This window comes from Myxocyprinus asiaticus, chromosome 25 (assembly GCF_019703515.2).
Source record: "Myxocyprinus asiaticus isolate MX2 ecotype Aquarium Trade chromosome 25, UBuf_Myxa_2, whole genome shotgun sequence".
Classification (NCBI taxonomy): Eukaryota; Metazoa; Chordata; class Actinopteri; order Cypriniformes; family Catostomidae; genus Myxocyprinus; species Myxocyprinus asiaticus.
The window spans coordinates 13786625-13811952 of record NC_059368.1 but is presented as its reverse complement, the minus strand read 5'-3'; the positions used below and the strand labels follow the sequence as shown (position 1 = coordinate 13811952).

At 37.6% G+C, this 25328-nt stretch overlaps 1 protein-coding gene across 5 annotated transcripts in view; it reads left to right on the top strand.

The window, feature by feature from the left end:
* LOC127415955 (myomegalin-like) overlaps positions 1-25328 on the top strand; it is a 101963-nt gene that overhangs the window by 71657 nt on the left and 4978 nt on the right. For 3 of the 5 annotated variants that reach the window (XM_051655008.1, XM_051655009.1, XM_051655007.1), the window contains 24 exons: positions 598-792; positions 891-1181; positions 1257-1376; positions 1498-1567; positions 3988-4103; positions 5725-5894; positions 6021-6156; positions 6332-6503; positions 6867-6983; positions 7547-7979; positions 8318-8553; positions 8656-8710; positions 17512-17756; positions 17890-18033; positions 18462-18665; positions 20183-20452; positions 20675-20806; positions 21314-21448; positions 22208-22397; positions 22497-22618; positions 22759-22881; positions 23385-23477; positions 23623-23816; positions 25010-25141. In XM_051655008.1, the coding sequence (XP_051510968.1) occupies positions 598-792; positions 891-1181; positions 1257-1376; positions 1498-1567; positions 3988-4103; positions 5725-5894; positions 6021-6156; positions 6332-6503; positions 6867-6983; positions 7547-7979; positions 8318-8553; positions 8656-8710; positions 17512-17756; positions 17890-18033; positions 18462-18665; positions 20183-20452; positions 20675-20806; positions 21314-21448; positions 22208-22397; positions 22497-22618; positions 22759-22881; positions 23385-23477; positions 23623-23816; positions 25010-25141 (4095 nt within the window). The remainder of the gene's footprint in view (positions 1-597; positions 793-890; positions 1182-1256; positions 1377-1497; positions 1568-3987; positions 4104-5724; positions 5895-6020; positions 6157-6331; positions 6504-6866; positions 6984-7546; positions 7980-8317; positions 8554-8655; positions 8711-17511; positions 17757-17889; positions 18034-18461; positions 18666-20182; positions 20453-20674; positions 20807-21313; positions 21449-22207; positions 22398-22496; positions 22619-22758; positions 22882-23384; positions 23478-23622; positions 23817-25009; positions 25142-25328) is intronic. The other 2 variants (XM_051655005.1, XM_051655006.1) reach the window with 2 other exon arrangements.

The following is a 25328-nucleotide window of genomic DNA, read 5'->3' as shown; positions in this document are numbered from 1 at the left end:
AGTGCATCCTGCATGCGCAGCTCTTGACAGCCCAAAGCGTTGATGTCAGGTGCGCTCATGTAAACAAGGTCATTCTTGCGTCTTGAGTGACGAGGTGAATTTACGCTTAAATTTCGGTCTGTTCCTCACACAACACTATCATATGGCTTCAGAAAAATTGAAATCTAAGGCAGGAGTGTTATGGATGACTTTAATGGCTCTTTCGAAAAAAGTCATACACACCTGGGATATCATGAGGGTGAGTAAATAATGAGAAAATTCTCATTTCTGGGTGAAATATCCCTTTAAATCACACTTAAAATGTATGAATATAATTGCATTAGATAACAAAATATCAAACCAAGTGGAATTTATTTTAAGGTAGCACAAACACACTTTTAAAGCAAAACATTTTACATAAAGAAAAGGTTTAGCATAATTTGTTTAGCACCACATGGTTTGATCATTCGTTATCTAATGCAATAACATTCATACATTTGAATGTGTTACCGAAGTGTCCAAATCATTTTTACCACCACTGTACAACAGATATGTGTTCTGATTTAGTCTCGATCTTCATTACTGTAACTTGTTCTCTGTGCTGTTTTGTCTCTGCAGGAGATGACTGCAATTCTACTCGGTAAGGTGTCGGTCGGGTCCAGTGAGGTGGTTGAGGAACTCAAGTCTCGGCTGCAACTGAAGGAGCGTTTGTTCCAGGAGCTGCTGTCGGACCACAGTAGACAGACTCAAGAGCACCACTCACAGGTCCAGGACCTGCTCAACACTATCAACACAAGAGAACAGTACATCAAGGTAACTCTCTACCACTGATTTTGAACCTTCATGCATCATACTATCCAATCTAGTATATGGCTTTCAAACATATATGTTCTTTTACTTGAATTTCCTAGGATTCTGCAGAGCGTGTGGGTCAGGTGATGGCTGAACAGACTGCTCGATTGCAGGAGCTACGCAGACAGCTTGAGTCAACAGACCCTCAGCAGACCACAGCAGAGTCTCCTTCTGACACACAGACACTCCAGGATGATCTCCAGCTGGCTCTGCGCAGGGAAATGGAAGCCCAGAACCAGCTGTCTGCCTTGCGGTCCACCCTGTCCAGCCACCAAGACCAACTCCAGGCCCAGGCCTCAGACCTGGAAGCCTTGACCAGAACTTTGAGAATTAAAGAAGAAATAATCAAGGTTTGTGAGGAAGTCTGTGGGAGTTTAATTGTATCTTGTAGTGGATATGTATATTTAGTCACATTTATTTGTCAGGACTTGCAGATGCAGTTGGTGGAGCCTTCTGGTTTGCCGCTAGTCGAGCGACTAACCCAAGAGCTGCATGACCTGAGAGAGAGGTTGGGACATCAGGATCCCACTTGCATTAATCACAAGGTTAGTACGTGCGCCTAAAAACATGCCCGAGTGAAAATAGTGGCAAATTATTTAACTTTATGACATATCTCATACTGTGCAGATTACGCATGTACTGCATAATTGTTGTTGTTTTTTAAAGCAAGCAGCTCTCGATACACTGGTGGCCATGGAAACAGGACTGGAAGCCAAACCTCATGCTGATTTTGGAGGTGGGGACGGATTGCAGTTTGGTCTGTAATGTGGCCTCCCAGGCTTCAGAGGACAATTGATGCTTTGTGCATTGCGCTGAATAATTTTTCTCTTTGCATCAAATAATCATTATTACTAGGTAGATAAGCATGCTCTGAGATTAACAAATTTTAATTAGTAATAGTTAAAAACCCATACGTTTTCAACTATTTGACGTCACTATAGGGTCTTGTAGACACTTTTGCAATGGTCTTAGGATTCTGACAATGATGTTTACTTGTTTATTTTCTGTTTTACATGTGTACTGAGTGCACAAGCATGAGTTTTTTTTTTTATGTTTAAAAATATATTTTACTTTGTTTGTAACATAGTGCAATCAATTGTATTTGAGCTAATCATTTTGCACTTTAATTTGTCATTGTCATTACTTGTTTAACTGTAATTTAAGATTTTAAAGCAAAAACTAACTTAATATATTCATTTTGAGCTAAAGAAAGGCTTATCTTATTTCAGTCACTGTGTAAACTTAAACGGATAGTTCAACCAAAAATGAAAATTCTGTCATCATTTACTCAAACTCATGTCGTTTCAAAGTCGTATGAATTGTTTCTGTAAAATAGAAAATGAGGCAGAATGAAAGCTGCAGACACAGTTTACTGTCATTGTATTAAAAGCAAAGATGCAATGAAAGTGAATGGTGACTGAGGCTTTCATTCTTCCTAACGTTTCCTGTGTTCAGTGGAAGAAAGTTGTACGGTTTTGAAACAACAAGAGGGTGATTAAATAATGGCAGAATTTTACATTTTGGGGTGAACTATCCCTTTAAAACAGATAGACTCTAGAATGTTTGTGTGCATGACTGTATTATTTTTAAATGAATGCAGTCTTAATTTTAGAACAATTATAGGTTTAGAGCTCATTTCAGCCTTATGTAAATAGATGATATGAGAAGTGTGTCTCCGCATGCAAAAATAACAAGAACTGATGTTTGTAGCATGTCATATGTAGACTGTTTGCATTTATTTTGAGTTGCATACATCATGGAACTGCCTAACAGATGCCTTTATGGACATTTTATAAATGAGTAAAGTGTTTGTTTGAACGTGTGCTTTCTTTGATAGTTTTTATTTTTATTTTTTGTATGTCTTGTTCCATTGTAATTTTGACTCTCAGTAAATTAGTTGATGAAAAATACCAAAAAAATATTCCTTCCCTGTTGAGATATGGTGAAAACCTGTCTCTTCCTTTTAATGATGAGACATATTGGGCCTCTTGGCTGATCTGCTCTCTTTCTATCGTCTTTCTCTCTTCTTTTACGTTTCTCAAAGTCATAAGCACAATCTATGCCCAAGCTTAAATTCTACACAGTTTTGCTGATAAAACACATGCCCTTTGTAGGGTGAATGTGTTTGTGTATGTGTCTAAAGGTGACAGATCCATATAGTATGTAGTTAGACTATTAGATAAAAGCAATAGAGATACTGTTCTTATATAATACACAGCAGTACATATCAGAGATAATCGCTCTGATATTCCTGTGAAGGCACACACCAGAAGAGCTTGTCAGTCACTAATTTTCAACATTCAAGGATTTTAAACCATATCAGAAGCCAGTAGATGATTTATATCTACTTATATACCTTCACATTTTTCTGCTCATCATTAGTAAATAAAAGCAAAGCATACCATTACTTAGCTTTACCTTGAGTGTTCCTGTATTAATAGTGTGTATAGTAGTCTTCAATTTTTAAATGATCCCATTCTGATATTTTATATTCAAATCTCAGCTGAAACTGTCTACACCTCTGTCCTCAGTCCAGTTGCACTGCAGTTACATTACAACAAAACGTGGATAAATTCAGTATCTCTATTTGTCATCTAGTTCACAGTTGTGGGAGAATGATAAAGATTAAAACTCTTATCTTACACTTTCTTATTTTCTAATCTATTTAACAGTTGTATGATCAGCAGAAATGATTAATATTGCACAATTTCCAATTTGGCTCTCAGAACAAACTTTAACTCTAAACATATTAACTTGAACATTAATAGAATGCCACACTAGGCAAGGACAACCAGTAACGGGGCAGTGCTGCCATTCAGGAAATGAGTATTTTTATCTGTTTACTTTTGCTCTTCCTGTCTTTCTGTGCCTTCTTTTCTGTACATACTGACATGAAGAGTTCTTTTTAACTAAGAGTCATAATTATCCTGGATAAGCTTGATTGTAGGGTGGGATAGTTTGTGAAAAGTTTGCATACATAAGCCTAATCAGAGAGAGAGAAGTCCACTGTGAGTAAGATGACCCTAATTAGAGTATTATGTTCACTTGTCTCCATAGCGATACAGTACATGCAACAGTCAATGCACAGTGTCTATGTGTATGCGTGACTGCGACTGGCTGTACATCTGTATTAACAATGCAACACTTTTTCTTTAGGTTTCATCTCAGATGATGGAGAGGAGGATGATGAAGACTGCAGTAGTGAGTTTGCAGACAGTGCCGAAGATGAGGAGCACTCCAAACTGACAGCTCAGTCTTTGGTCAGCATGCAGGTAAGTAAGACAACCTGATGTAAACATAAAGGTACTATAAGTCTTTTGGTCATAGTAGTTTTTATTATATACACCCACATATAAAATATATATATATATATATATATATATATATATATATATATATATATATATATATATATATAGTACACTCTTAAGGTTCTAACCAGGGACTAATAATGGTTCAAGTAACGAAAACTGAAAATGAACTGATTTTTTTGCAGAACATAACTGAAAACAGGATCGAAATTCCTTTCAAATGAAAATGTTATTTTTAAATACTGGTAACCAGTTAATAACCGGTTAATTTTGTTCTGATAATTGTTTCATGAAACCAAAGATGAAAGAGTTTATCACAGTAATTAGTTGGAATTACACCACCTCCTGCTTATTTATTAATTGAAAAGACATTACTTTATACAGTATATGCTACTGTATATATACTATGCTTGTTATGATTTCCATCCTAAAAATTCCCCAACATGGGAAAAAATATTTTGGGTGAGGCAAGTGCCTTGTTTTTCCGAAACAGGTGCCTTATTTCTCTTGTGAGTTCTGGAAACACTGAAACTAGTAAATCACCCACCCTTACCACAGAGTACTGTCATTTTAAAAAGAACACAATTAACCATTATTTTAACTGGTAATTAGTTGGAAAAGATGCTGCGGAACGCCGGAACAAGAGCGAAAATTCACTGTTTCTGCTCAGAACGAACCAAAATAAAAAAACATTACATTTTTAGTCCCTGTTTCTAACAGTGTCCATTTGTAGAAATTCATCTTTAAAAATTACAATCCCGGTCAACTATATTATACTGTGCTATGCTATACTATACTGTACTATACTGTACTATATTATACTATACTATATAGACCTATTATATTCTACTATAATATATTATAGACCTATTGTACTATACTAAACTATACTGTAGTACACAAACTGTCCTATGCCTTGCTGTACTATACTATACTGTATTATATTATACTATGCTATAAGGTGCTGTACTATACTGTGCTATACTATACTATACAAACTGTACTATATGTGCTGCACTATATTGTACTATACTATACTATATTATACTATACTACACCGATCAGCTACAACATTAAAACCACCTGCCTAATATTGTGTAGGTCCCCCTCATGCCGCCAAAATAGCGCCAACCCACATCTCAGAATAGCATTCTGAGATTGGCACGAGGGACCTACACAATATTAGGCAGTATACCATTACTACACTGTCACATACAAAAATTCTGCTTTACCGTATCTATACTATACTGAACTTTTACCCATCTTATAGGTCGAAGACCTCCACCCCCAAAAACGTTATATGTAGATTGTACATACAAATCATTGTACACTGAATTAAATGTGACATTATACATACGAATGGATTTCTGAACGATTTACATAGAAATGTGTTCTGCTTGTGTTTTATTCATAAGCCCCATAGTGCAAAATGTCTAAATTATACAACAACAGGTAAAAAAAAAAAATATTTTTTTATAAGATGTCAAATGTAATCCCAGTATACTGTCGCTACACTCGTATATTATCTTTTCCTTTTGGAAAGATTCCTGTTTGCTTAATCACAGTCCTTCCCCTTATACAGAGTTGTGAGCAGCATAGAGGATTCAGGGGCTGCCAGGATGCAGTGGCTGAGGGTCAGGGGCTGGCGGAGGTCAAGCTACTGGTGGAGCAGAAGAGGGCGGTAGAGAGAGAGCTGATGGAGCTCAAGTCTCAACTGGAGATAGCTGGTTTTTCTTCTCTCTCTCAGATGAGGTAAAGCTTTCAGCAAAGAGGGAATTGTAGAATAGACTTCCAAATCTGCTGTTTTACAGTCATTATAATGTAACAAAGTGCAAAAAGCATTTTTTGTTTTTTTTCTTTGGTGCAATTCTGAAATAGAAAGGCTTTCTTTGCACTCCGCTCTGAGAATGATGAGCTCAAGAGTATGCTGATCGGAAGAAAGGCAAATAATGATGGACAAAAGATCACAGCAGATAGGGCTGATGGACAACTTGTGGATTCAGCTGGTATGGAGGTAAGTTGGCCTTCACATTGCATCTGTAGATAAACACTGCGTCCTCAATGTTAAATCAGGAAGAGGTGCACCACACTCTGGATTTTGGTTCTATTGCCCCAGTCTACACAGGATAGAGCATCTCAGTATTTCATTGAAGGCTCAAAGCCTAATTTGTCCTCATTTACTTTTTTAGGCAGGTGAGTGTGTGTCTGTAGGGGAGCCATTGAGAGAGCAGAGGGTGCGTCTGAAAACTGATCTTGAGCAGGTGCAGCAAGAGAGCAGAGAGCTTCAGGAGAGACTCATGGTGTCGGAAGCCACAGTTCATGCTCAGGCCGAGCAACTCAAAGACTACAGAGAACTGCTTAGTGAGTACACATACACACATAAATGGGTAGTTGAAATGAAATACTTTTGAGAAGTTGACATCTCATGCTATGTCACATGCTATACTCCGTCTGAAATTTTAAACAGCATTTCACGAATTCTGTATCTGTTATTAGATTTACATTTACATTTATTCATTTAGCAGACACTTTTATCCAAAGCTACTTAGAAATGAGGAATACATTTTTATATTATTATTATTGTGCTCTTATTAATAATATACATTATTGTTATTATGCATGCATTTTTGACGAGCTTATTGATTAAGAGAATGCATGGAATTTGTGTACTTTTAAGATTAGATTCAGTTCCTAAAATGCCATTCTGTCTGGTTATTCATTTAGCGGAAACATCAGTACAGCAGGATAGTAAGCAGGTCCAGGTGGACATCCAAGATCTGGGCTATGAGACATGTGGCCGAAGTGAGAACGAGGCAGAGAGAGAAGACACCAGCAGTCCAGGTGACTTCATTAGATGTTACCACAAGGGAGCATTAGCATCTTAAAATGAATCTGTGCATGTTATTCCAAAGAAACAAATTGTTTGTCTTTTATGTAGTCTTTAATCAATGCATAATAACTTGCTCTGAAACAGCTTTCCCTTTTCCACTCATGTCATATAGGCTGCAGAGGCAATTGGATAATGTTAACCAATTGCCAAATACTTTTTTAAGCATTTTTTTAGCAAACTCACATTTGGTCTGACTTCATTCTGGTACAGTATGTAACACCCACATTTAATGATCCAATCAATGTCTAAGGATAAAAGCAACCCCGCCCTACTTTTTTTTCTCATTAAATATCCTGTTTCACTCCAAAAATATGTCACATTATGGAAGTCAAATGGGTTGCAACTGCAGTTCACATTGACTTTAAGTCATAATACTTGATCCAACTTTTGGAACACATCACAATCAAAGCATCACAATGTCATCAGTTATACCCTGATAACTGATTAACTCATTAACTCACAACTAACAAGCTAAAAATATCTTAATTCAAACATGTGTCTATTTCCACTGCAGAGTTTGATGATCTGGAGCTGTGCACATCACTCTCCTATCATGATGGGGGCTCTCAGTGGTGGGGTGCTCCCAGCTCACTGAACTCTGGCAAGACTGAAAATGACGTGACCTATCTGCAGCGACTAGTGGAGGACCTGCGCAGTCAGCTGTCCCGATCTCAGGCCCTGATTCGCAGCTCACAGGCCCAAACGTGTGATCATACCCCAGCCAGCACTCCCCGTAAGGTCAACTGGGGCTTGGATAACTGTGAGACACAGAGTGCAACTGAGGAAGATGAGGGCTGGCAGTCATCTGATGGCTTTGGCTCTCTTCCCCGCCAGCCCAAACAAGACCGAGAGCTGCAAGAGCTTGTTTCCCGAGTGACTTCACTGGAGGATCAGCTCAGGAAGGGCAAAGGCCATGCAGAGGATGGCAAAACTTTAAACTGGCCAGGGTGAGTAATAGAGTATAGAGTAGGATATCTAATCTCTCTATGAACACATTTCACCATTGTAATAATAGAACAAATGCTCATAGTTGTTTCAAACGCATCCCAAAATCATATCACATTATTGATTTTAGATGGAATCAATCTACAAAAAGCTTACTTATATTGACTCTGCATATCAAGTTGGGATTCGAGAATGACTTCTAATATAAAAAAAATTACACACACCAGCTTCAAGATACAGTATCAGAGCTAAACTACCTTAATGTAAAGCAATCCCATGGATTCATTGTCACTGTAATGAGATTGATAGAAAAACGCCTCTTTCTCTTCCCTCCATGCAGTAAGTTTGACACGCTGATTCAAGCGCAGGCCCGTGAACTGTCTCACCTGCGTCAGAGGATGCGTGAGGGCCGTGGTGTGTGCCACATTCTGATTCAGCATCTGAGAGACACCACCAAGGCCTTTGAAGAGCTGCTGCGCTCCAACGACATTGATTACTACATGGGCCAGAGCTTCAGAGACCAGCTCTCTCAAAGCCTTTCACTCACCCAGAGAGTCAGCACCAAGATCAGCGGCCGTGAGTGCACTGACATACGCAAACATGTCTGCATGCATTTGACAATATCTCTGAAGACCTTTCTTTAACAAGACATTGCATTCAATTATATTCTCATTACAGGTGATCACACTGAAGTCCCAGACGATAAATCAGGCCATGAGCTGCTTGCAATTCGGTTAGTCGCCTGAACACACACACACACACACACACACACACACAACTAAATGGGGACATACCATAGAATTTGAAACAACTGACATTTTTCCATTGTTTTATATAAAACTACTTATAATTACTATTGACACTCATTTTTAGAAAAAAAAAAAACATTATTTATTTTATTAATCATTTTTCAAAGTGGGGATGTCCCCAAAGGTAGGTTTTGTCAGATTTAGCTCACTTTTGGGGACAGTTTCCTCACTAAACTATAGCTGTGTATTTTTCTATCATGGTGGGGACTTTCTATTGCATGGCAAAAAAATAACTATCTTACTGGGTATTTTTGTCTTGTTTTCCAGTAAAATATCGAAGCACTCTTAAAAGAAGAAAAAATTACTTGAGAAGCAAAATAACAAGATATTTTGTCTCCGTGTTTTCAGAGAACATTTCTAACAAAACATAGGAATGTTTTTGCTTATAACAAGAAAAAACTATTTGCCAATGGGGTAAGAAAAAAAACTTGATTCAATGGGAAAACAAATGTATTTTTCTTACCACATTTTGCCTTTTATTTTTTTTTTTTTAAGCATAAACCCCAATTTTGTTTGATTTCTCTGGAAAACAAGACTTATTTTTTTATGTCAGTCTGCCTCTAAATAATTTGTTCTTTTTTTAAGTATGGTTAGACATTTTTACCAAAAAAAAAATAAGAGAAAAATAGTCAGTAAGAATATAATATTTTGCAGTGTGATTTCTTTTGTTTTTATACTGAGCTAATGATATTTCCTATCCCCCAAATCCTAACCCTACCTCTTAACCTAACCCTCACAGAAACCTTTCTGTATTTATACATTTTTATTAAGTAAAAATTTAGTATATTTATTAAGGGGTTTTCCTTGTGGGTACTGTTGGCTGATCCCCATAATGTAGGTTATCTTGTAGAGACACTTGGACCCACAATGTAATCAAAACCAGACCCACGCACACACATTTTGGGCTGTATTTTCAGCGCAACATCTTATCCAATTGTTGTGAGAGTTCTAATTCTAATCTCAATTTTCATGCCGACACAAAGCGCAAGTGGGCATGGGTGTTTGCTCTATTATGGGTGTATGCGCGCAAACTGTGGGTGTATTGTATGGTAATGAAGTGGCGAAAAGTGCAGTTTGCTATTTTTCTGAGAAATAGGTTGTTGTGCTAAGACGTTTGAAAACCACATCTTAAATTAGTGCAAAGTTTAAACTCAGTTCCTGCATTTGAAATTTGGTGATTCCACCAGCTGGTGGCAAAAAAGTTAATGTCCAAACTCTGAAAATATATAATTAATAATTATATTTATTTATCACACATTTGCACATATACAGTGAAATTCTTTTTTTCTTCACATATCCCAGCTAAGCTGGGGTCAGAGTGCAGGATCAGCCATGATACAGCACCCCTGGAGCAGATAGGGTCAAGGACCTTGCTCAAGGGCCCAACAGTGGCATCTTGGTGGTGCTGGGGCTTGAACCCCCAGCCTTCTGAACAGTAACTCAGAGCCTTAACCACTGAGCCACCACTGCCCCAACCACCATATAGTAGTGCAACATGAAATGATGTCCCTTACGATCAGAGTTGTAGTAGCCGTCTTATTAGATTTGTGTTAAACTATCTATAGGTCATGGTTTGATTTTCAATTATTATTATTGTTTAAATTTAAAATTGTATTTATGGTCTAATTTGTAAGTCTAAAGGTATTTTTCCACCGTTGTCGTAGAGTGATTTTTAAGTCACTGCAAAAGAAGTGGAAGAAGTTGGAAAGAGTAAAATGTTTGAAATTGGTAGGCTATGATTTTTTGACCACTTCATTATTTTGATTATATTTTGGTCTATTTTTTATTGTGATCAAAATCAACCGGTAGAATTGAACTGCATGCCGATACTATCACTGTTAATTTTAGCCATGATTTAATTTTAGCTACGATCAGTAGATGAAAATGATTAATAATACTTACATTCTCTGTAATTTAATGGAGCGTACATCCAAATTATGACGAGAATCACATTTTCCATGCGTATGAAAAGAGCGCGTCACTGTCATAGTAATATGCCTGATAATCATCAAGGACACAGTTAATGCCTAACGTAATTTATTCTTTTCAATCATTGCAGACAGTCCATTTACACTGCCAACTTCTTATGAACGTGCTGTCTTGGTTTATATTGCTGGTGCTGGAGGGAATGAACTAAATAATAGGATGCAGACGGTGGAATAAAAACCAGAGAAAACGTCAGAATTAAATTGCAATTTATCCAGCCCATTTGCGTGTTGTGCGTGTGATTTTGCCAAACCTACTTGCGCATAGACTTGGCGTGTGAATTCACGAAAAGACCAAAACTTCATGGCCATGCCCACTGACTTTGCACTTAAGAATTATGGCATAGCGCTGCACTTAACGCTGGCGCTCTTAAAATAGGGCCCTTCATGTTCTTTTCAATAAGGTTTTAGATGTTATTGATCACACCATGTCATTATACCCGTTCAAAACTGAATAGGATTTTCTTTTGTTGTCTCAACGCCAAATCAGCTAGAACATATGATGACCACAGCAAATGAGCCATATTGATTTTTTGACATTTGGTTTGAATCAACCTGCTGTACTGACACACCTTTTCAGAATTTCAGAATTAAGAGTAATTCAGAGTCTTAGCTCAGCATTTTCTCAATGATGATTTGTTGTTTCACTATGCAGTAAGAACATGTTTTGAGTGTAATCAGCGGTTATGTATTGACTATTTTTGGCAGTGCGTGTTTTTGGTAGAATGACCAATGTGCCTTGTGGCGTCCTATTGATTTGGACACCAGCTGTGATGAGTTTCTCACTCTGTAAGCATCATGGAAATATTTGGTCTATGTTAGGAATCTCTTATCAATATCACAGATCATTACAGTAATGAGTCATGCTTTATACAGCACCCTCAAATTGTGTTAAATTGCAGTTCACAGATCTTTGCATACATTATAAAGATCTATACAGAAACCCAATAATTTGATAGTTCCTTTAGTTAATGTTGTTAGATTTCTAATGGATGAATAAATCATGCTTTGATATATAGTGGCTCCAAAAAGTATTTGTTCACTTATTATAGCCATACTTATACATTTATAAATGTCATTGCATTTGATAACAAAATATAAAATCAATTTGCATTCATTTTAAAGAAAAATTGTACTAACACGCATTATAAATTATAGAACAATATATGTGCTATTCGACAAAAAGTATACGGGCACTTTCCGGTTGTCAAACTTAGTAGAACATACTGTAATTAATGTGATGTACTACCCCTGTGGTTATTGATACCCATTGTGAACTTGAGAGGAACTGACCTCACACATCTTCTAAAAATTACCATGGGTTCAGCTGGTTAAAAGTAATTGCAAAAACTGTTAAGAAAGGTGTTAGTTCTGAGAAAACATCTTGCATCATTTGTTTGTAAATGCCCCCTTTTTTTTTTTTTTTTTTTTTTTTTTTGATAGTTTGCTCCTAATGCAATTAAATTAATAAATGGTTAGTGTGGCTTAAGTACCCAAAATACTTTTTAAGGCCACTGTAGGTATACCAGCCATCACTGAGCCTTATATGGGTTCCTTCATCTAATCTATACAGTTCCTAAACTCTATATTACTATTCTTCATATAATTCACATTAGTTCTGCTCTGTTTTAAGCAGATTAATAATATTTATAATATATGGTAGTATATGATACAATTAGGTTATTTTATATTTTATTATAAGTTATTTTTCTTTCATAATCTTTTCTCCATCTGTAATTCACTCTCTATATTTCTGCCCCTTCATGCACTGAAGTGCACTTATTTGACTTTGCCTGCGGGCCCTGTTGTGCAATGCTATGAGCTAATGCTAATGTGAACTGTCAGGCGCTTGCTACATAATGTCACCACTGGTTCTAGGGTGTCCAGAACATGTTTAGAACTCACAGGACATTTTAACGGAATTCATGCCCCCATTCCGTCCCCCCTAGCTTTCTGCTTGTCTCCGTGGCAGCAGCCTCAGAACCCCTGCGGGAGATGCCCCTTATATTTCCACCCTATAATACATTCTGTTGGGAGGCAGTCAGCGGGTGAGCATGCATGCGCTCTGAACACTCTGCCACTGTCTGCCTGTGAACACTCCTTTGTTTTTATGTATTAAGCTGATAGGCACATAGAAATTATATTCTACAGCAACAAGAACATGGTACTTTACTCCTGTTTTTACCATTATAAATGACTTTACTTCAAGAACATTCCTGATTTTGAGATGGAACTGCCCATTGCACTCATCTCTTGAAACATTGGTTGTGATCTTCCAAATTCTTTTTTGTATACATGTGGAGCCCACTGTCTGGAGGCATTCTGAATCATGCAAAGCTGATGGATTGGTTTGTTGGTTTGCTGGCAGTCTCATCCTCTTACCATCATCTAACCATCTTTTCATCAAGTGTTGAACATAAGATATAACCACAATACATCACAGTGCCTGGAGATATTACTTGCATCAAAGATTGATGATCTGTAGAAAAATGTTACTTCCAGAAGACCTATGTTGGGTATCTTAACAAGGTGGAGAACAATTGAAGGAAAGAACACACCAAATTTGAGAAAGATACTGATGAGAGAACTTCTCCAAACCATGGATCATTTCTTAGGACCTTTTAACCAATAAGATAATTCTCAAAAATTATCTACCATCTTCTTAATGGCTTTAATTGCAGAATAGAGCTTTTTCTGGTATTATAAATGACCTCATCTTCTCATATTTCCTTATACAACTCCATCGTAATGGAAGTTCACAGTCAGACAAGGATGATTTCCAGTGTATAATTTCCTTTTGAAAACATCTCTGTTTTTCTCTGGGATCACAGCCGTTAATGAGTTGAAAGAGTGCACAGATGGCCACCCAGATGCACAGCTGGACTTAACCGTATTTTGTTGCCAGTCGGCTCATTTAGCGGAGCCTGTAATTGAGTGAAAAACGGAGGGGATTTGCATCGGTTTGATGCCCTATGTGTTTATGTGTTTCTGTGTCCTCTTGTGAACATTTGCCCTAGGACAGAGCTGGTCTGGTAGCTGTGCTGTGACCACCAGGCTTTGGATTGGGTGCTGACTTCAGTACTAATCAGGTTAAGTTATTAAAACCTCATGAGTGAAATAGGTCAGAGGGAGACGTAGCAGGGAGAGAAAGAGAGATAAAGGCACATGAGAGAAAGAAAGAGTGATGAAAAGACAGTGGAAGCAGAGGACAGCAAAAGAGACCATGTGAAAGACGTGTGACTGAATGCCAGAAGACGAGAGGAAGAGCCTGTGGAAGAGGATTCCTCTTTGGTTTTCCTTTTTCATACATGCTTTCGTTTGGACGGATACGATGAAATATGGATATGTCTGTTGTTCTTCAGAAATTACTTTTACAAAATTAACAAAATGGACGGGTTTTGTTTTGCCAAGTTTTTTTCTCTAAAGAGATTTTTGTTAAAGAATCTCGTAAAGAGATGTTTTTTAGGTTGACTGAGTGCGTGACGAAGTTTTTTGACTGAACGTTTGTCTAGCTATGTGACAGTGTGCAAATGTATTCTGTTTTTTCCAGCTTGGCTGATTTTATAAGCGTGTAATAGGTTGTACACGCTGTGTTTAATTACCAGAGGTCGGATGACTGAAGTACCGTATTTATGCACTGAGGAGCACATCAGCCCAACGGCAAGCACTCCACCACTTCCGATGTCCCACACATGCATACAATTTGGCATGAGTGTTTGTTGTGTTTGGGAGCTCATGGGGAAGGACATTACGTTTCAGGAGGACACTATGATAAGTCTTTTCCTCCTTTGGGAATAAACAGAAGAGTCCAGAGGGACTGGTCTCTAAGAGAAAGGACGTACAGAAGCTGCATTCAACAGCAGTGTTTTTTTGTTTCTTTGAAATGAAGACTCTCAGAAAGGCTTTGCTAATGTTCTTCAAGGATTTGTCAGAGTGGTTCTTGGAGGAAGGGTTTTGGACTTTGGTCAAGACCATGCTGGATGTCACAACAGTTTGTATACTCCCATCCTCAGATAGTTGCTATTGTTAATGCATATGTATACGTATTAAAGCTCTTAGTTGAGGTTGAGAGTAAACAGATTGGTCTCTCGGCATCAGCACTCAGTGTAATCTCGGGATTTACGTTGCTCTTCACACAATTGCCTGCTGGAGATTCCCTACTCCTCCCCCACCACTACTTGCAATCCCAGCAAACCCCCAGCTTTCGTCACACGAATGATCACGGCCCAGTTACCACGGAGACCCAGCTGACAGGTGCTACATCAGCGGCCGGATCTACGGCCCCTGACCAGCTGCTCTGTGTTTTCCAGCCAGCCGTGAGTTTGGGAAGTCAAGATGAAGTGGCTGTAATCAGGTCTCAACGTAACGCAGGTGGGCAGGCAGGCAGGCCGTGGGGCCATGGCCCCTCTTTGGAGGTCCATGCTGTCCAAAAGCAGCCCCTTGTACCGTGACTCGCTCTTCTCCTTCTCTTTGTGGGAATGGCAGGTGCAGAAGAGAGAGTTGGCTATTCTCAAGAAGCAGACAGAAAGGGAGAAAAGAGCCCTGCACAGGCAGTTGGAGAAGTAAGAATTGCTAAATATGATTTACAAGTGTTGGTTTCACAATGTAAAGGAGAACAAACTCCTAAGAAAGTTACTTTTGTGTTCCACTGTGTATGAATAAAAAGTGTAGAAGAAAGAAAAACTGTTTACTTGGTTCATCAATGTGTATGGTAAAACAATTGTGACATTGATGCATCTATGTATCTTGTTTCTGTGATATTTGCAGAATATTATTTAGGACATACAGTGAGGTCCAAAAGTCTGAGACCACATGTGAAAATGCTTCTTATTTTTTCTTTTTTTATATAATTTAATGAAACAAAATCTATTGTAATTTATATTATCACCATGACAATTTAAGTGAAAAGATTACTTGAAAATGTACTGTACAGTACATGAATTTCAAAATATCTTAAAGGGATGAAAAAATGAAAATTCTTGCAGCATTTTCTCACCCTCATGCCATCCCAGACTTTCTTTCTTCTGCTGAACACAAATTAAGATTTTTAGAAGAATATTTCAGCTTTGTAGGTCCATACAATGCAAGTGAAAAGTGACCAGAACTCAGAAGTTCCAAAAAGCACATAAATGAATAATAGAAGTAATCCATACAACTCCAGTAGTTAAATACATCTCTTCAGAAGCAATAAGACAGGTGTGGGTAAGAAACAAATCAATATTTAAATCATTTTTTTACTATAATCTCCACTTTCATGTCCACATTCTTCCTCTTTTGTTTAGTGGTGATTGCATTCTTCATACATATTGCTACCTACTGGTCGGGGCTGGACAAAGGTGGAGATTTATAGAAAAAAATGACTTAAATATTGACCTTTTTCTCACCCACTCTTATCATATAACTTTTGAAGATATACATTTAACCACTGGAGTCTTAAGAATTACTTTTATGCGAATCAGACACGTGAGCATCGACGGCTTTTCTGTCATATGTTCTTGAAATAATGAAATAAGGTGTGTTTCTTCTAGCGTGTCTTATATTTAACAGCATTTCTTGTCATGTGTCACTTCGAGACATCTTGCAGGTCGCCCACCACAGTGAAGGGAAGATGAGCAAAATTACACACCACTGCATGAAATTGACAACCCGCATTTGGCGGGTCAGGACTCACGGCCACTGGTGCTAATTTCAAACCCTGGGCTACTATTTAATATATTTGGCAACTTCCCAGCTCCAGGGTTTTGTCATTTCCTGATCGTTTTCTCGTTTCATATCGTCGAATAAGAAGCTGGATTCAGTCTCTTGATTAACATTGTCCTATTGCCCAGCCCTATGTTTGCCTTGCATTTACAGTCCCATGTCAACAGGGGGTGCTGCCGTGTCCCTGTTTCTGTGTGTTTTGTGAAATTTAGGTACAGTGGTATGGCTAGTAGTATGGTCAATACCACGAATTTGCTTACATTTGATTAATGATCTAGAAATATAGCACAGTCTTAAATATTTCTCGTATTTCTATATTCATTTTTTTTTCTTTGTTTTCAATCTCAAATCTTCCCTGATTTTCAATGTGATTAAAAAAAGGACTTTTAGACGCCTGTACAGCTACTGTTGTTGCTAAATCTTGGTGTATATGTCCGTGTGTGCATCTAATTGAGAGAAAAATTAGACGCAGACACTATTGGAACTTTGTGTGTGTGTGTGTGTGTGTGTGTGCCTCAGCTCAGACAAAACAAAAACAGGTCCTAATTAATGCAGCATAGAACAAATTTGGGGTACAAAATTAGCCTAATGCACTGCATGCTGGACATATTTAGCACATGCCAAACACAGAATTTGGTGCAAATTTGCATTTACACCTAATTTGGGTACAGGTGCAGGAAAAGGTTACAATTAGTTTGGGTACAGTAGTGGTCATATTCTAACAATAGACTTAATAAATAATCATACATGTCCTGTGTTTGCAGATTGTGGTCATTGTTTATGTTTGATGACTAAAGGGGTAAATGTCTCTTGATTTAGGATTTGAGCATTTTCTGTTTACGTTAATGGTAATTAACGGCTCAAGGATTCACTTTTTAGGTGCACAATATGTTCATGAAACTCTAAAAACCTGTCTCTCTGATCTTTCTCTTTCACACACATATGTACATATACTGTGACATAATATTGTCCCTTATTGGCATCCCATGACAGATAAATCATGATTACAATGCTAAATGTCATCTGTCCTGTCTTCACAGGCTGAGTAAGGAGCTACAACAGAAAGACAAACTCATCGATTCACTATGCTCCAAACTCGACCAGCATCAACCACGATCGGAAACACCTACTAGCAGCCACGCCCTGTCAGAAGCTACAGATCAATCAGACAGGACTTCTTTTGTGTCAGATGACCATGGCTCGACCAATGAGGATCTTGAGTTGTGCTCTGAACTGGATGCTGCAAGTGAATATGACCGAGAGGAGGCTACAAGAAGTGGCACAGGTTTTTAACCAAATAATCACATATATATATATACACATGTATATATACACAGTTTATTTTCATATTTGTGTACCATGTGTGAGTACATTCACATCATTCAACTTCGTTCTCCATCTGTTTTTTTTTTTTTCAGACTCACAAAGTCATAGAGGCTCAGCTACATTACATGCATCCAACCCTCCTTCCATCATGTCATCTCACAGCCATCAGTCCTCCAGCACCTGTCCCAGGATGCACTGTACACCTCACAGACCAATGGAAACCCAAACACAGACAGGTAGAAAGAAAGAGCAAGGAACTAAATCATAGTTCAGTCAGTTTTTACACAGATATGAGGCATTTCTCATAAGTGTTTAAATTTGTCATTATATGCTCACCCTCACGTTTTGCCATTTTTGCTGTCCATGCAACTTTTAAAAATAACAACATATGGGTTAAGAACAACATAAGGTAAATAATGTAAATAATGACCGAATTTTCTATTAGGGGTGAATTATTCCTTTAGGATATTTAATCAGTATCTCTGCTTTAACTAAATTAATATTCTACGAATAGAAAGTTTTTTTTGTTTTTGTTTTGTTTTTTTACATTGCCATAGACCAGCTATAGTCCTTTTTTTTTTTTTTTTTTTTTTGCTGTTTTTAGGCAGGTATGTCTCACCCAATGAAACATATGTGGCTCTTTCTCTATGTGTCCTCCCATCAGGCCTCTCTGCTGGACCTCTGTCCAGCTCCATTTCCTTCTCAACCTCCCCTCACTGTCTCCTCAACCCTTCATCTCAAATGCCCCCTCAACCTGTGTTTGATCCTCAAACTCATCCCTTGAGAACCCGTAACCACTGTGGTGGGGGATTCTCACTGGCAGAGGTTCACCAAGAGCTTCAAATGCTTCAGAGACAGCTAGGAAACAGTGAGCATGCATTTGAGTGTGAACCACTGAGTGAAGTTTTGTACTACCGGCAAAAACTAACTCTGACTTCATTGATAATTTTGTCAAGTTAAACCTTAGAAGTTATGAATGTATTAAAAAAAATAATTGAATATAGATATGTTATCACTAATATACATAACTTCTTTGTGTGCATGATGCTGAGGTTGTACTAAAGTGATTTGGATAATCACAACATTTTGAATGTGACCGTCGGTGTATTTTTAAAAGGAAGTGAGGTTCAACCTTTTCTTTTATTATGAAGCAGCCAATACTGCGTATTGTAAATGACTGCCAATTTTTTCCACAACTCACAATTTTTAACTCAAACTCAAACATTTGAACAAACTCAAACACACAAATTAAAAGACTGAAAGGGATAGTTCATCCCAACATGAGAATTCCCTCATTTACTCACCCTCATGTCATCCCAGATGTGTATGAATTTCTTTCTTCTTCAGAACACAAACAAAATGTTTTAGAAGAACGTTTCAGTTCTGTAGGTCCATTCAATGCAAGATTGAGTGATTACTAAAATTTTCAAGCTCCAAAAAGCACATAAAGGCAGCATAAAAGTAAACCATATGACTCCAGTGCTTAAACTTTATGTTCAGAAGCGATATGATAGGCGTGGGTGAGAAACAGATCAATATTTAAGTCCTTTTTTACTATAAATTCTCCTCCCTGCCCAGTTGGTGGCAGTATGCACAAAGAATTTGAATCGCCAAAAACAAAAGAAGAAGAAAGTGAAAGTGGAGATTTATAGTAAAAAAATATTTAATATTGTAATATACTTTAATATTGATCTGTTTCTCACCCACACTTCTCATATTGCTTCTGAAGAAATGGATTAAACCACTGAAGTCGTATTGATTACTTTAAGGCTTCCTTTATGTGCTTTTGGAGCTTAAAAATGTTGGTACCCATTCACTTGCATTGTGAAGACCAACAGAGCTGAGATATTCTTCTTAAAATCTTTGTTTGTGTTCAGCAGAAGAAAGTCATACACATCTGGGATGGCATGAGGGTCAGGAAATGTTAAGAAAATGTTTATTTTTGGGTGAACTATCCTTTTAAATTTTCAATCTCAATCTCCAATTTCAATGACACCTAATAGCAAAGTTATTGCTTAAGGAAAAATCTCAAATTTGTGATAAACTGAGATAAATATGAATTGTTAAAGTATACTATAAATCTTAAGTCGAAAATATAAATCTTAGCTCTTAATATTAGACTAAATATTTAGTCAATACGCTAATATTGCTAGAATTGATCCGTCATTTCATTTCATTGATCTGAATTTTATTTTAGACTGAGTGAACAGTCATTATGAAATATATTTGCTTGCATTTGCAACTTCAACCCCTTCTTTGCCCTCCCTTATTCTTTTTATCTTTTTTTTAACCAGCATTTAGGTTGTTGCTATGTTTCAGTTTATACAGTATACTCTCACTTTTACATTCTGTCAATTAATATTATGTTTTCTTATCCCTATATAGGCTACCATGTTCCTCAAGTCAAACCGCTGCCTGGGTTTCCACTGGGCTCCCACACTCAGCCAGACCATAGCGTCATACACCCACTATCCCATCATGCCTTTGAACAGTCACCTCTAAGCAGCCATCAGGCCAGTCCTGCTATGAAATCAGGGGCAAACTTCCTCGAGAGCAGCATGATGTGGGATATGATGTATGGCCCAAGACTGTTAAGACCAGGCACGTATGGAGATGTGTCCTCTAGTTCCTCAGGATATCAGTCTGGCCATACAGGTACTGCAACACTGGATACCTCAGCCTAAATTTTCTTGCTAAAAGATTGTTATCAGTAGTCTAATACAATATTTGAATTTTGCTTTGGAATGTAAATGCTATTAAATGCAATTAATTTCTGATAAATCAGCTCTGTCTTTGTAGAGTGTGTAAAAATATGTATATATGATATGGTAAGTTTTGGTAAGCCCTTTTCTCCTGCTCTTTTATACTGTGATGTAGGTGCCGACTTAATGGAGGAGCACCTTAGGGAGATTCGCACTCTCAGACGGCATCTAGAAGACTCTATCCAGACCAACGACCGTCTGAGACAACAGCTGGAGAAGAGACTGGCCTCTTCTGCACGAAATGGAGGTTAGAGACTCACAAAAGGATGTCTTATAAATATCAAATATATCTAGTCAGTGTTTATGGGTAGTTAACTTGAAATACTGTATTTTGGAAAGTTGATATGTTCTGCAGTGTTACATGCTTATTATTATTATTATTTTCATTATTAATATTGTGCTCATAGTTTTTATGCTCTCATATTTATTAAGAAACTTCATGTAATATTTGTGTTTTTAAAAATCATGTTACAGTGCAGGACCATTTAAAATCGTGAAGATTGTTGAAAATGAAAAAAAAAAAAAGAGCACCTAAAATATAAACTTTCACTAATACATTCATGTGCATTTTAACCTAAAATTTTTGGATTAAAAAAAGAAAGTTTTGTGTTAACTACCCTTATGCAATAAGCTGCAATATTTGTACTTGTATATTGTATATTTTTGCATGTAGGCATTTTTATTATTGTTATTATTATTACTATTATCTTTAAAAGTTTACATTTTATCTTTACTTTCTCTTGCAAATCACTAGCTGGTGGAGCACCCACTAACATCTACATCCAGGGGCTTGATTCAGTCAGTCAGCTGTCCAATGAGATTCGAGTGCTGAAAGAGGACAATCATGCCCTGCAGAACCAACTCCAGCAACTCCAGCAGGCCAGGACAGGTAAGATGTTACTCTTGTTGTGTTCATAAGAAAGTTATGTATGACTTTCTTTCTTCTGCAGAACACAAATGAAGATTTTTAGAAGAATATCTCAGTTCTGTAGGTCCAAACAATGCAAGTGAATGGTGAACAGAACTTTAAAGCTCCAAAAAGCAAATAAAGGCATCATAAAAGTAATCCATATGACTCCAGTGGTTTACTCAATGTCTTCAATTTTGGGTGAGAACAGACCAAAATGTAACTTCATTTTCTCTATAAATCTTGACATCAGCAGTCTCTTGGCAGTCATAATTTCAAGCTCGATTACACTTCCTAGCGTTATTTCACGCTCTGCGCATGAGTCAAGCATTAGGAAGTGTAATCGAGCTTGAAATCATGATTGTACCTAGAGACTACAATGGCATGATGTATTGTGAAAATGGAGTTACATTTTGGTCTGTTCTCACTCAAAATTGAAATAAGATTGCTTCAGAAGACATGGACTGAACCACTGGAGTCATATGGATTACTTTTATGATGCCTTGATGTGCTTTTTGGAGCTTCAAAGTTTTGGTCACCATTTACTTGCTTTGGACCTACAGAGCTGAGATACATTTCTAAAACTCTTTGTTTATGTTCTGCATAAGAAAGAAAGTCATACACGTATGGAATGGCACATTCAAAAGTTTTGGGTGAACTTTTCCTTAAAGTATAAATGATCATGTATAGTTTCCCTTTAATGTCACCATGAGCCCAAAGAAGTTTACTATTTACCTTCAGATGGCAGTAAAGACTTGGAGCGGCTGAGAGAGGCGGTTCTATATGGGCGTGGCCAGTTGAAGCAGGCAGAGCTAGAGGCGGAAAGGTGGGCGGATGAATGCAGAAGACTGCAGGCTCAAACCAGAGAGCAGGCTCAGGCAATACTGCAACTTAAAAAAGAGAAACAAAACAGCCTGGACAACAACACCAGGTACAGTGTGACTCTACAATGTGTTTTTGTGCCCTCTCGTTAACCATGAATATGGCAGACAGTGTTGAACAATGTGTATGTTTAATCATCTGTGAACAGGCTACAGCATGAGGTGAATGTTCTCCAGCAGCAGTTAGGTGAGAGTCAGCGACTAGTGCACATTCTGCAGTGTGAACTACAGGTGTACCAGAGAGTCTGCGGCACTACTGAGAGCAACACAGGTAAGAAAGAAACACATCTATCTGAAACCTATCTTTGATGTAGGATAGGTAGCCTAAATTGCTGATTGTATAAACAGAGTATTAAGAAAGATAATTGCGATTGATGCATACATATCTTGCTCCCTTTACTTCTATCTAAGGCTCAGGGCTGAGTTTGACCTTCGACCTGCAAGAGTCTAACATACATTTGTTGGAGCAGCAGTTGAGAGAGAGGCTGGATCAGCGTATGCTCTGCCCCTCAGCCAGGAAACAGCTCTTCCATAGTGAGACAACTTATTATCATATAATCAATCATAAGTTTTATAACTTTCAAACACACAGTCGCTTTTCACTGTTTTTCAGTGAAAGAAAAAGCATGAATTAACTGTACCTTTAACTGGTTTACATGAATTGGCCAACATAAGGGGCATAGGAATGATTGGAAAAGTGAGGGGGTATTATAAACCATATCAGCATGGCTCATGAATATTAATTAGGTGATGAATTGTTCCACCAGCAGTGCTGATTTGCTGAAAGGCAGGTAAGTTGGAGCTATCCATTGTAGGATTACCATTTACTGTTTGCGTGTTCAATCAATGCACTGCCAAGGCAACCGGTTGGCAGATGCTTCAGCTTCGTAATGAAGTTATTTTCTCTGCACTATTGCCAAGCAAAATTAAATTCATGAAATACATACAGTACATATATCCTGCAGTTATAATAGTTGCAGCACCCCTGCAAATCTTTGACATCTGCTTTGACCTTGGTCTCTCTCTGTCTTATATAGACCAGTCTCCATCTCCTCCCATTCGAGATACAGGGTTCTCCAGTCCTGCTTCACCAGCTGTGGAACCAGATGACCAGAAGTCTTCTGCTAGTGGTAAGACTCTTATATAAAATGCTGCTATTAAGTGGCCACAGTAGTAGAAAATAAAAAACAGAAAAAGTCACAAAAAAACTGATTAATCAATTTGTGTCATGTAAAAACATGCACCTCTAATTTAAACATTCAATCGCCTGATTAGACTCATCTAAGCCTGGCTCTGAAGGTCTGAAGTGTGAGGCCCCTGACGGCTCCTTCGCCTGCAGAACTGGACATCATGTGATTGGCCATGTGGATGATTTTAGTGCTCTACAGCAGCAGCTACTGGAAGGGAAGGTGGTTATCCGCAAGATGGAGGCAGCACTACAATCAAGCCCAGAACATGACCTACCGGAGGTCAGTATACTGACTGTTATCTGATGTAAGGCGGACCTGTTAAAAAAGCCTTTAAACAATGTCTGTTTAAAAATATTTCCTGTTATTTGAGTTTTGGCTACACTTCCTTAGATTATTAAATGTCCGTATGCCACAATTTTCTAATTAAATAAATGCATTGGTGACACTTTATAATGGCTTTCATTAATAAGTCTTCTGCAAAAAAATAAATTATGTTTAACAGATCAATAGTTGATGTACATTCAGATAGTTCCAAGTAGAAATGTTGAAGTTCACACTTTGAATTAGATATTTGAATGTTTTCTTATCTGAATCAACTAGTGATTTCTTAAGCATTATATAATTGTTATTAATGACTTGTAAATAAAAGTTTTTAAGTGTTATTGCTGTATTTTATGTTAGAGGAATATTCCGGGTAAGCTCAATGGACAGCATTTGTGGCATGATGCTGATTACCAAAAAAAAGTATAATTTCGACTTGTCCCTCCTTTTTTTTAGAAAAAAGCTAAATTTGAGTTTACAGTGTGGCACTTACAATGGAAGTGAATGGGGGCCAATGTTTGGCAGGTTTAAAGGCAGAAATGTGAAGCTTATGATTTTTTAAAAGCACCAACATTGTTTCTTCTGTTAAAACTTGTGTATTATTTGAGCTGCTAAGTTGTTCAAATCATCATTTACCAGGATTACAAGGTTTAAAGCATTACTTTGTCATGGCAAAGTTGTAAAATTAGATATAACTTTACACAGAAAACGTTAGTTAGCAATTTTGTAACATAAAAATAACGTTAATGTGCATAATGTTTGCGTCTAGTGGCTTTACAGTTGAAACAGTGAGTATATTAACATTAACAGATTGGCCCTATTCATTTCCATTGTAAGTGCCTCACTGTAACCCAGATTTTTCCTTTTTTTCAAAGAAAAGGAGGGATGAGTCAATTCATTTTTATGATAATCAACAATATGCCACAAATGCTGCCCATCGAGCTGAACTTGTACTGAACACGGAATATTCATTTAATTCATGTATATATGTTGGATAAGCTGCATTGAAAAGCTGCATGTGAGGTAGTTTGAATCTGAAACGATCTGAAATTATTATTTCCTCTTCTTTCATTTTTTGGTACTGGTCATCTTATTAAAAGATTTGAATACTTAAACTGAAGTGTTATGTACACTTTTTTCTCTCTCTGAAGGGCTATGTGAGGAACTTGCTCGCCAGCACTAAGACATTGAAGCAGATTCTGGAGGAGACATGCTCTCTCTTAAGAATGTTCTGGAGGGCAGCTCTGCCCAGTAGTGACGCCTCTGCCCAGCAGCTTAAAAAGGTCAGAGGGCACATAGAATGTAAACATGTCACTCATAATAAGGTTTTGGAACAATGCCCACTTTTTTACTTACATGTAATATCATTGTTATGTGAACTTGTTACTTAAGGGCAGGTGTCGTTTTTTAACCTCAATGTGAATGGCATTAGGTGTAATCCTGTACACCATATTGTCAGTAGCCAATTGG